The 12,503-nt window shown below is 42.0% G+C and overlaps 1 protein-coding gene across 1 annotated transcript in view; it reads left to right on the top strand.

Annotated features, from left to right (window-relative positions):
- Positions 1-1,066: 1,066 nt before the first annotated feature.
- LOC108287688 (collagen alpha-1(I) chain-like) overlaps positions 1,067-12,503 on the top strand; it is a gene marked incomplete at its 3' end in the record, with an annotated part of 218,343 nt that continues 206,906 nt past the window's right edge. Inside the window, exons 1-3 of the mRNA XM_017506236.2 lie at positions 1,067-1,134; positions 1,365-1,619; positions 1,691-2,193. Coding sequence (XP_017361725.2) covers positions 1,067-1,134; positions 1,365-1,619; positions 1,691-2,193 — 826 coding nt within the window. The remainder of the gene's footprint in view (positions 1,135-1,364; positions 1,620-1,690; positions 2,194-12,503) is intronic.

The following is a 12,503-nucleotide window of genomic DNA, read 5'->3' as shown; positions in this document are numbered from 1 at the left end:
CCACCTGCTCCAGCTAGATCTGTAGACCAGGGCAGGTCAGTGCAGGACGAGAGCCTTTGAAGCCAGCCAATCTGCCCTCCATCCAGCCTTTGTCACTGACTTTGGGCCAATTATCAACATTTCTGAGTGCTTCCTCCCTTGTGAAATGGGGATATTTTTTGCCCGTTCAGTTGGTGTTAGGATTAAAAAGGTAGAGTACCTATAGCCCCGTAGTCTGCGCCCAGCACAGAGCTACAGTGTAGCAATTGTTACTACATTATATATATATACACACACACACACACACACACACGCACACATATGTATACATTGTATATCATATATATGGCAGTTAAGCCCCTGGGGATTTTGAAGTAAGGGAAACAAGAAGCCAGCTAGAAATGGACCTGTCATTCGAGAGACCTTTCTACCTGTCATTCGGTCTCGGTGAGAGAATGGAAAACAATTTCTTCCTTTTGCAATGAAGTGATTGCAGAGGTCTCCCCTTGGACCCTGATTTTCACCGCCCCTCACCCCACAAACGCAAGCAAAGGTACCATCCCTTCCAATTTTATAATCTACTCATTTCTGTACGTGCGGGTTTATCTGGCTTGGTGGCAAGCCAAGGGTGGGTGGGGAGAGGCATTAAAACCTGGCAACCCCGCTCCCCCATCTTCGGATGCCGCAGGGCTCCTGCCAGCCGTCCTCGGTTAAAAACGTGCTTATGGATTATTTCACTTCCCTGCAGTTCATGTGCAGCCGCTCATTACCACCCGCTTCAATCACCGCTGCCAGCATCTACCCTGCACGTTTTTCCCTCCCCCGATTTCAGGGCCATTGGTCATAACCGACATTTAAAGGAAATAAACACTGATTAAAAAAATTACGACACCCATCTCCGCCTACAGAGCCCGGTAGCAATGAATAACAGAGCAGCCCGGCGAAGAGCGCCTGTCGGATTTCAGCTCCGCTAGCCCTGCCGGCCTCACAATTCCCCACAACCGAGCAGCACAAATCACCATTTCCAGGCACCACTCAAGGCTGCCAATTCCACTTTCGCTTAATCTCATTTTAAAATCCGCTACAAATGAGGCTCTGTCGCTGCTGCGAGGGGCCGGGCGGGGGCGGCGGGAGGGACGGGGGCCTGGGTGGGAAGTGAGCGCGAGAGCCCCCGGCGGTTCGCGGCCGCGGGCGGATTCCCAGACGCGTACGGGCCGCCCGGGCTGCCAGGCTGCGAGCCCCGAGGGGCGCGAGACGCAGCCGGCGCAGACAAAGAAGCCGGCGCCAGCGGCCGTCCCCGCCGCCTCTCTCCTTCCCTAGCGCATCCTCTCAGGAAAACCCGGGAGCCCTGACGGCCAAACGGGCTGGCTTTCCCTTTCGGACAGCTGGGCAGGAGGTGCCTTCTCCCGGGCTTTGACGCCTCTCGGAGGAAAGTCGCGGGCTCCGCGGTCCTCCACAGCGCCCCCAGTCCCGCTCCCCGGCGCGCGCCCCTCCCCGCTCTACCGGGTGGGAACTGGGCGCGGGCCGGGGACTCCGGGGACGCGTGCGCCCCTCGCCGCGCGAGGTGCGGCCGAGCCAGCCGGAGAGGGCGGGGGCCAGGCGGGGCGGCGCGCGGGGGCGGGGGAGCGGCCGGGACACGTGTGGCGGCGGCGGGGGGGACGCGGCGCCCGGGGCTTTAAGAAGGTGTGGAGCGGGGCGGGCGCTTTCCCAGGCCTGGCCGAGGGGCGTCGCGCAGAGGCGGCGGCGGCGGCGCACGGAGGCAGCGGACGACGCGCTCTCGGCGCCGGCAGCCCGGGCCCCGCGCTCCCGCAGCCCAAAGTAACTTTGGGAGCCGCCGTCTCCCGCGGAACTTCACGGCGGGGGGCGGCTCCCGAGCCCGCTCCGCTCCGCTCCCCCGCCTTCTCTCCATCCCTCCGCGTGGCTCCTCAGTCCCGGCGTCTCCAAAACTGGATGAGCCAGCGGCGCGCGGGGAGCGCGGCGGCGGCAGCATGGAGCGCAGTGGCTGGGCCCCGCGGACTTTCGTCCTGGCGCTGTTGCTGGGGACGACGCTGAGGGCGCGCGCGGCGGCGGGCTATTACCCCCGCTTTTCGCCCTTCTTTTTCCTGTGCACCCACCACGGGGAGCTGGAAGGGGATGGGGAGCAGGGCGAGGTGCTCATTTCTCTGCACATTGCGGGCAACCCCACCTACTACGTTCCGGGACAAGAATACCATGGTAGGTACCGCAGCACCTCCGTGCTCACCGCCGCTGGGTGCGCCCGCCAGCGCACCTTTATCCCTTTCCTTCTTCCAAGGGGCCCTGTAAACAAGAACCATGACAACCCTGGCCCCAGCGTTGCGCTCGGTCCAGGAAGCGAGAACAAAGTTAGTGGAGAATGGAGTCGCGAGTTGGGAATTCATTCTCCATGTCTCCACTCCCCGAACGCGTCTCCTCATGTTGAGCTGGTGCTTGTGCTAAACGCCTGAGAATTCTTGGGGGCCAGTGTCATTTCCCCTCACTCCCCGTACTTGCCGTAGGCACTTTAATTGAACCTGCGCATTTTCTTTCTTTAATCCTAGGACTTGGATTTCAGACCTTTGTCCTGCTCCCAGTCCCCCCAGATGGGTCCCCGGGGGCTTTGGGGCTCTCGATGGGCTTTGCGGGCAGGTGGTGACAGATGGAAGCCCCGGGTCTGTGGCTGCCCCGTACCGCTTGCCTGCAAAGTTCCCGCTGCCCACCAGCCAGGAGTCCCTGGCATTTCAGTTGGTATCAAACAGCCCTCCTGAAGGGTAGCCGCTGCTTCCAGCTCCCTCTTTTTTCGAAGGTGTGATTTCGTGTGTCAGTAATTGATGATTTTTCTGATTCCTGTCTTACTTTTAACATGGTGCTTCTTGTTAGAATTATCTTTGTGATATTTATTAACGACTTTGTGTTTTATCTGCACAGCTCTAATTTCCAGGTAGAGGCTGGAAGCCCTTATAATTTAAAGGTATCTTTTTAAAAGGAATCATTATGCAGCCCTACATCAAAAATAAACATTGTAGCAGAAATAAAATTCAACTCCAAGAAATGTAATTTTATGTAGTGCATGCATGTTTAATATTTTAAGCTAGTGCATCGAGTATGTGGAAAAATAAAAATGCCTCTTTTCTTTAATTACGCTGGGACTTCTGAACATTTCGCTTCTATGGGGCTTTTACACAGTGACAGGCACTATATAATTAGAATTTTAACCCCAAAATATTTATTCCCAACCAAATACAAACTATTGTCCGGTAGGCTCATGTTATTGTTCCTAATAGGCTAACAATTATTGGCATGGCAGGAGATAATCTATGGGGTGCTGGTACTTAAGATAGACAAGCATTTAAAAATTAGAAGAATCCTTATGCGTTTTCTTTTAAAAATACCTTGATATCTATTCTAAAATATTTAACCTAAATAAATGACTCCTAGAGGATTTTAACAGTGCTTTTACAACTTCCTTCTGGCATAGTGGCAGCTCTGTCTGTAAAGTAGGAGTTTAATTTGGTGGAATTTTAGAAACAATTTTGGAAAATTAATGTTCTGTAACTAGTCCCTTTTTAGATGAGAGTGCTTACTACCTCCTCTTTACAAGAACAATCTAGTGCTTTTCTGAGGTCATGAGAATCTTTAAGTGGAAGGAGCAGCCACTGTAATGTTAACCAGACCTAACCCATAGCCTGATTGACTGAGCCTACTGCTACGTGCGACTCTTAGAGTAAGTTCTTGCCCGGCATTAACTCTGAGTGAGAATGGTCGGTAAGTGAGCGAGACTGGTCCAAAGGATGACTGTCAGGTTATGTTGGAAGACCATGTGATGATACAAAACTTTATTATTATTTTTTCTGTTTTCACATCCTTTGGAACGTCTCGATATAGAAAACTTAACTAAAAACACCAAAATGCCATATATCCTCTGGCCTTGCTGTAAAGTTAGCAAATGCAAGTCACCTTAAGACTGACCATAATCACATCTCTAAGTCTGAAAAGGAAATGATGACATAGAATAAGAATAAAGTTTGTAAATACTCCAAGTTGGCCATTGTGGGGAGAATCTCAATTTCTGCCTCTTTTCTACCATCAGAAAAGGTAGAGAAATTGTATTATGTAAGTTATAAAAGGTCAGATTATTATAAGCTCTGAGAATTGCATCAGATTTTAAATTTCTGTTACCTATTTTATTAAACATTTAGATTTTGGAACTAGCTGTAGCTATAGGCCTTCAAGTAAGAATTTTTTGTGTTTTGTAAAATGCTCTACAGGTAGAAGACATGTTTACAAATGAGACATGTATGTTTCTTTTCCATTTAGGCTTTTGAAAATTAATTTAAAAAATTCAGACACATACACACACAGAGCAAGAGAGAGAGAGAGAGAGAGAGAGAGAGAGAGAGAGAGAGAGAGAAAGACAGAGCATCTGTAAGAATTGAACTGCCAATAGAAAAACTTAATCTCATGTACTTTTGTGGTTGGCCCATTTTGATATGTGACCAAAATGAAAGGTCTTTTGGCCAAAAAGTCTTCTTAAACTTATAAGAAATCTTTAAATGTTAGCTTGAGACTTTATTTCTAACCTTCTAGATCTTTAAAGTATAACAGTTATATTAGGAAAAAATCAGCCACATTTATGATTTACATTGAAGTCATCATTTGAATGAACTGTGTTTGGGTATAGAGCTGACAGTTGTGACTTTTTTTTTAACCTAAAATAATGCATTGAGATTAAGGTGGTATACACAATAGCACCCAACATAGAACATCTCTGTGGATCAGTCAGCTGCCCTCTGAGACTGGGGTGTGTGGCAGAGCTCAGAATGTAAGATGGGGAGGCAATTGGCAGTCTAGAATAAAAGTGGCTCACAATTATAGGTCCCTGTATATGTCATACTTAAATATATCTATGGAATATCTTTAACAAAAATAAATATATAGTACTAAAAAATCTGGAGCTTTTGAGTCTAACAGAATTGTCACAGATTTTTACATTAAGTAGTATATCCATCTATTTTCAGTACTGGCAACTCTATAAGCAGTACATGGTTACATCTGGTGTGTTCTCATCTCTCAATTAAATGTCATTTGGTATCTCTCATCTTACTATGTCTTTTAAATTTTGTTGTATATGATTCTTTTGAAATGGCATTATTAGTCACAATGAACCATCCCACAATGTAGAAGCTCAGCAAAAAGAGGAATCATAAAACTCATGTTGAATTAGAAAGGTCTCAGGGTCAGAACATTTTTTTTCCTAGAATTTCCTTTTCTTTTGCACAAATCCTAAGACATGGTCAATTTCCCCAATGTGCATTCCAGGCTGCAAACCTGGATTTTTTTTTTTTTGATAGAAAGTTGCAAATGATGGGGAAATAGGAAACAAGCACCTACATGGTTTAGTCAGGTAGCCATTTCTCTTTTCCAGCCATGCCGCATGATTCATACTACACCTTCTCCTAGGGACAAAGACAGTATTGTGAAAAGTATGATGGTTGGGTTGAAGTCTGCATCTTTCCTCACCCATGATCATTGCTTTTCCTTTCCCCCAGCCATCAGGTATCTACCATCCAGTTTTGTTTGTCACTCCTCCCTTTTCCCCTCAATCAATTTATGGTGAATGTGACTTGTCAGTATTACACCCTCCCGCATTTTTGCTTACAGTTGTAGAAAGATGTCTTTCCCCTCTTTGCTTCAAGTAACTTTAGCATCACTGAACAGACAGATAATAATCAATTTGGGGATAGAAAGATTTAGATGCCCCTGAAATCATGTTAGCAAGGAACTACCCACTTACAAGATTGGCTTTACTCAGTCACCATCAAAAAGGAGAGGTTAGCCATTAGAAAAAAAGCATTGTACATGAAAGTCAAGAATAAGTAAGTGAGTACGTCCAAAATACTTGAGCTGTGGTGAGACAATGCACCTGAATTTCTGAATGGACTAGAATTCCTGTTATTACGGTAGCATAAGAATGGGGAAGTGTTCCATTAACAAAGAGAAGTATGCTCTAAAGTATCAACTGAGAGAAAAAATGTGGCCTTGAGTAGAATTGAACTGGTGATATGGCATGGTGTTTTAAAAGGAGGATTTTACTGTATCTTCTAAATCCAGTGTCACTATTGATAATTTTTTCATGATGTATATCCACTCCATTTTTACTTATATTGTGGGAAAGACAGGAAAATCAATGTCCCATTGCCAAAACTAAACATTTACCTCAAAGAAAGGTATAATCAGGATAGAGTATTGAGGGCACTTTATTTTGACAATTTCCAATATTACTGTTACAGACACATGTGTTCTGAAATCACCTGGTTGCTATTTAAAAATTATTATTCAAAGGAAGTACACTTTAATGACCTTACAAATACCAGATGATGTCTATGTCAGACATAGTTTTTGGAAATATATTCCAGATTTAATTCTTTTCAAAGGAATGATTTTATTATTTGAAGTAAAATACTTTGCCATTACTAAAGTAATTGCGTTGTTGATCACATGTTTGGTTATTTATCCTTCATATGTCTCAGATTCTGGAATTAGTGCATTTAAACTCTCAGAATCACTTGTCAAATGCAATTTATAAGTGAACTGAAGGTGTGTCCTTCTGATATAGGACTATGAAAATTGGGCATTTTAAAGCATTTTGCTCTACTTGGCACATATTCATCTTACTCTTTTCAGTTCATACATATTTTACTGATGCGGTTCAGATTGTTTCTTAAATTGTAGATCTTGCTTTATGTAATTTATTTTTGCTGTGAGTTTCAATTCCAATTTTAAACTAAAAATCAAGTCTTTAGAATTATAGTTCAAAATATTTCATTTAGGCAGAAATTCCTAATTTATTCATTCCTACATTACTAGAAGTTATGTAATTTTATTTCCTTCCAATATTTGTGACTTTGTTTTAAACTATTAATTTTATTTGCATTAAAATGTTAATGAATAAAATGGGAATGTTATATCACTGTAATAATATGAATATGGTTTTTACAGAACTGTCTTATTTCAATAAATTTGACTTTTCATCTTTAAAGAGGGTGATATTTTACCAAAATTTTAAAGTCAGCACTTTTGATTTTCACATTTTTATATATTAGTTTCATTCAAAAGAAAATATCTAAAAATCTATCTTTGATTTTTTTTTTTAACTTCCTGGGAATCAGTCGACTTTATAGAATAAACTGGAAGAAACCTTACTCCATCAATTATTTAGGATTGGTTGCATATTAAGCCATAATTGTTTTTCTGATCATTTCAAGTGCTAGTTTGAAACTTATTATGTCTTTAATCTTTATAAATAGTTGCTGATGCAATGACCCCTTTATTTCAAATAACCATTACATTTGAAAATGACCAGTACTTTTTGAACATTTACATTTTAAAAGACATAGACACACACAAACACAAAAATATGAAGTTCTCTGTGTCACTTAGAAATAGAAAAATTGGATAGCCCTACACTCAGGAAAAAAAAGGAAGGTGGAGTGCATTAGGTTGGAATGGGCAGGTTCACTATGAACACAGAGAGGTGGTTTAGGCTATGCCTGAGTCATAACATAATACATGTTAAAAGGGAAATTGATTTATCTAAATATTTTTATCTCAAAAACATTGGGTGTGATTAATCTACCCCCTTCACCTGATTTTAGAGTAATTTAAAAATAACTGAACCGTAACATTTCAGTCTCATCAATGTTAAGCAAAAGAGTTTTAAAAGCACTATTTTAGATATTGGAAGTGAATTTTCAAATGTGAATATGTTATAATGACTGTTCAAACACAAGAATTGTGTAGTTTTTAAAAATTATTGGCTCTCAGGACATTCCATATGAGATGATATGATCTCACTTTGGTGTCAGTCGTGTGGCTTGGAGAGTAATTTTCACCACAGTCACCTGCCATGCCCATGTCATTGAAGGCAGAGCTTCTGAAGGGTTGAATGCCATGCCTGTAGGTTAACTGATTATCTTTTAAATGTCTGCTTCTTTAAAACTATACCTATTTTTTTCTTTTTTATTCTATCTTCTCTAAGAACCAGCTATAACAAATGTATTTGAGGATGTGTGTGTGGTGGGAGGGATCAATACAAATGTAGAAATGTTGATTTGTGGAATAAGGCAGCCCTAAATCACTCAAAATAAAAAAAAACAAAGCTAAGGTAATTAGATAGCATTGAATACCACTAAGAAATAGTTATAGGAACTCTGAGTTTTTGAAGTAAATGTGTAAAATGCAGGTTAGCCTTTAATGCTGAATCAGCTTTCCTTAAAAAGAAATAAAACTTTATGTTGAAAACAAAATAAAATGTTGTTATAGCCAGGCACAGTGGCATACACTTGTAATCCTAGCTACTTAGGAGACTGAGGCAGAAGGATCACTTGAGCCTAGGATTGAAGCAAGACCCTGCTTAAAAAGAAAATTGTTGGCTGGGTGCAGAGGCTCACACCTGTAATCCCAGCATATTGGGAGGCTGAGGTGGGCGAATCACCTGAGGTCGGGAGTTTGAGACCAACCTGACCAACATAGAGAAACCCCGTCTCTACTAAAAATATAAAATTAGGCGGGTGTGGTGGTGGGTGCCTGTAATCCCAGCTACTTGGAAGGCTGAGGCAGGAGAATCACTTTAATCCAGGAGGTAGAGGTTGCAGTGAGCCGAGATCGTGCCATCGCACTCCACTGGCAACAAGAGTGAAACTCCGTCACTGCGCCCCCCAAAAAATTATTGATTAAAATAATTTAAATGTTATTTAAAATCTTAAATGTTAGGAAAGATGACATGTTATAGATAGCACCGATTATTGATGTCTACTCGTGCCCACAAACCAAGTAACCTGAGAAGGAGTGACAGTAGACCCGTAGGTGCTATGGTCACCTTAGCCATCTCTCTCTTCCTTTCCCTTCTCCTTCTCTCTGTACCTCATCTTCTCTTCCTCCCTGTAAATTTTCTCATTGTCTTTCCTCCTTTGCTTCCTTTGACTCCATGCCATGGTCCTTGCGTTCCCTCTCCGCTTCCTTTCTCCTTTCTGCTTTACAACGTTGTTCCTTTTCTTTTTAAATTCTTTATCTTTCTTCCCTTTAGATTTCCCCCGTTGCCATCTCTACACCTTTTTTTCTCTTCTTACTGATAATTATATGAAAAATATCAGTATATTTATTATCAACTATTTAGGTCAGTCATAATCCCTGTATCAAGCTCTGAATTGCTGTGGTCCTCCCATGAAATTTCCTCATTTTGCTGAATTACATGGAGATGTAAGGGAGCCATAGAGGTGAGTATTTTTACTGGATACTGAAGCTAGACCCATGTTTCTATTTTGCTCTGCCTTTTATTAGTGGTATTGACTAGGGTCTTTGGGAAGGCTCTTATTATTATTGTTATTATTGACACAGAGTCTCAGTGTCACCCAGGCTGGAGTGCAGTGGCACCATCTCAACTCACTGCAACCTCCACTTCCTGGGTTTAAGCGATTGCCGCACCTCAACCTTCTGAGTAGCTGAGACTACAGGCACGTGCCACTAATGCAGGTAATTTTTGTGTTTTTACTAGAGACAGGGTTTTGCCAGGTTGGCCAGGCTGGTCTCAAACTGCTGACCTCAGGTGGTCTGCTCAACTTGGCTTCCCAAAATGCTGGGATAACAGGCATGAGCCACCATACCCAGTCAGAATCTTTGGGAAGGCTCTTGGTAAAATTGATAACATTTTATAAAAGACCCAACAGGCACTTGCTTTTTGCCCTGACCTTGCCTATTCTGGCTCGGAGATGATACAACCATCTTGTGACCTTGAGGATAATGGTCAATGATGGTGGAATAGAACTTTAGAGGGAGCTGGGTCCTCATTTATATCCTCAGGCGGCTATGCCAGCCTTAGAATCATGACTGGACTTTTTGTAGTATGAGAAAAAGTACTCCTATTAAGTTATCTTTCTGTTACTTGCAGCTGAATGAAATCATAATTAATATGTATTTCATCTAAACACACAGATGCCTGAGTTAACATTTGCCTTTAGATCAGTCACAGTTCTTGTATCAAGCTCTGAATTGCTCTGATCCTCTCACAGAGTTGCTTTTGGTAACCTTGATAAAACTGAGGTGTTTCCTAAGAAATTTTTGACAATATATTTTCAAAATATTCTTTAAGGCGTGCTACTTTTACAAGTGGCAAAGACAGTGCATTTTATGTTAACTTTTCTAATTATGCTTTGAGAAAGTAGCCTGTATCTGACCTGAATTTCTGGAGTTTCTTATACACTGACAATTTATGCTTGTTAGTTTCCTTTACCCAACTTTATTTCCTGACACTCCTATCTCTCTAAAATGCCGTGTCACCATATGTAAATCCTGTTGACATTTAAAACATCTAGGTGTGTGATATGGTTGTGAATGTGAGCTCTGCCCCAACCTTAACCTTGTTTGTCACGTCTGGCTCAGCCTCTAGGATCATATCCGAGTTAGTCATTTCTTTTGCTTATTACATATTGACATGGGAAACAGACGTCTGAGTCTTACCTTCAGGAACATGTAACCTCTTTGTTTAGGCCACCTTTGTTGTGAATGTTGAGTTATGTTGTGATCATAGTTCCAGTGCTTTTCACACTTCCTTTTCTTTCGTAAACACTTCCTGTATTCTTATCCTGCAAATGATGTTATATCTCCAGTGTGTGTGTGATGGAGGAATATGAGGAAATTAGTTGATTCTAAGCTCTTAGAAAAAGTGGGCTTACTTTCCAATTTCACACACTAATACTGTCTGAAAAAGGGCAACTCAAAGACCCCTGAATGAACGAATTATGGCAGTAACAATAGCAAACCCTAAAGTAGTACTTAATATGTGCCAGACTAAATGCTTTACACATGTTAATTAATGTAATTCTCACAAAACCCTCATGAGGAAGGCACTGTTATTCTCATTTTATTGATGCATAAACTGAGTCACAGAGAGGTTAGTGTTTTGCCCAAGATGGCAAAGCTGCTGTGTAGTTCTCCAGAATCCATCCTTTTAGCTAGTAGGCATTTATTTTTTTTAAATGGTGGTTACTTCAGAAAAGAAAAATAATAAATAATAAAGTAATCTCAAAAATGAGAAAACAAAGAAAAATAAAAGCTAATTTTTATTATTTAAAATATATATTAAAAGATCAAACCAGAAAGCTGATATCTATGCTAAACAAGGTTGGAATTTCATAGTCGTTAAGTCCATAATTCTCTGATCATTGTCTCCAAGGTAAAGTACAAAGCAATCACTTCGTATATTATTGGCCTGAAAGAGTTAACATGCCTTTGAAGTAAAATGACACATAAAAATACAAAAAAGTAGCTGGGCGCGATGGCTTGTGCCTGTAATCCCAACACTTTGGGAGGCTGAGGCGGGTGGATCACAAGGTCAGAAGTTCGAGACCAGCCTGGCCAACATGGTGAAACCCTATCCCTACTAAAAATACAAAAATTAGCTGGGTATGGTGCCAAGCACCTGTAGTCACAGCTACTCTGGAGGCTGAGGCAGGAGAATCGCTTGAATCCAGGAGGTGGAGGTTGTAGTGAGCTGAGACCACGCCACTGCACTCCAACCTGGGTGACAGGGTGAGACTCCTTCTCAAAAAAGAAAAAAATAACAAGTGGCCAGGCATGGTGGCTCACGCCTGTAATCCCAGCACTTTGGGAGGCGGAGGGGAGGGAGATCTGCTGAGGTCAGGAGTTTGAGATCAGCCTGGCCAACATGGTGAAACCCCATCTCTACTAAAATACAAAAATTAGCCAAGCATGGTGGCAAGTGCTTGTAATTCCAGCTACTCTGGAGGCTAAGGCAAGAGAATTGCTTGAACCTGGAAGGTGGAGGTTGTAGTGAGCCGAGTTTGTGCCACTGCACTCCAGACTGGGTGACAGAGCAAGACTCCGTCTCAAAAAACAAAACAAAAAGTTACTTACAAACTTTTAAAAATTTATTTGTAATATTTTGGTAATATAATTTTTATTAAGATAAAATTTTAAGTAATGAAATGTATTCTCTCATTCACTAATAGAACTTAAGTAGCACTTGAATATAAGAGAATTGAAAATTTAGATGGAGAGGGACATTGTAAAAGATATTTATTGAAGTTACCTGTTGTGGTATATCCCTCTCTTTAGGAAATTCCAGTAGATGTTGCCAGTCCGCAGGCACAGCCTGTGAAACTGAATGATGTGGCATACAGCAGAAGTCCTTGGCGACCACTCAGTTTCTGCAGTCTGATCTGCTTGCTGCTCAAAGTTCTACTCTTAACAGTGATATAAAACCAGTGGGATAACATTTATTTTGTACTTTCCTTTGTGGAGTTATTTTTTATACATGGATCAGATCTTCAAAAATCACTTTTTGTTGAGTTAATTTGAATGAGAGAAAAAAAGGAGCAACTTCTAAGCCTCCTTTCCAGCTCTTGCCTCCAAGTAGTCCACCCGCTGCAACAGAGGGCAGAGCTCAGCTCTAGACTTCATGGCAGCCAGGCTAGGAGTGAAGCATGAGGGATGGCAAGGCATGTGTCATG

The sequence above is a fragment of the Cebus imitator genome, unplaced genomic scaffold, assembly GCF_001604975.1.
Source record: "Cebus imitator isolate Cc_AM_T3 unplaced genomic scaffold, Cebus_imitator-1.0 Scaffold352, whole genome shotgun sequence".
Lineage (NCBI taxonomy): Eukaryota > Metazoa > Chordata > Mammalia > Primates > Cebidae > Cebus > Cebus imitator.
Note: the sequence above shows the minus strand (reverse complement) of the source record. Positions and strands in the feature narration are given on the sequence as shown.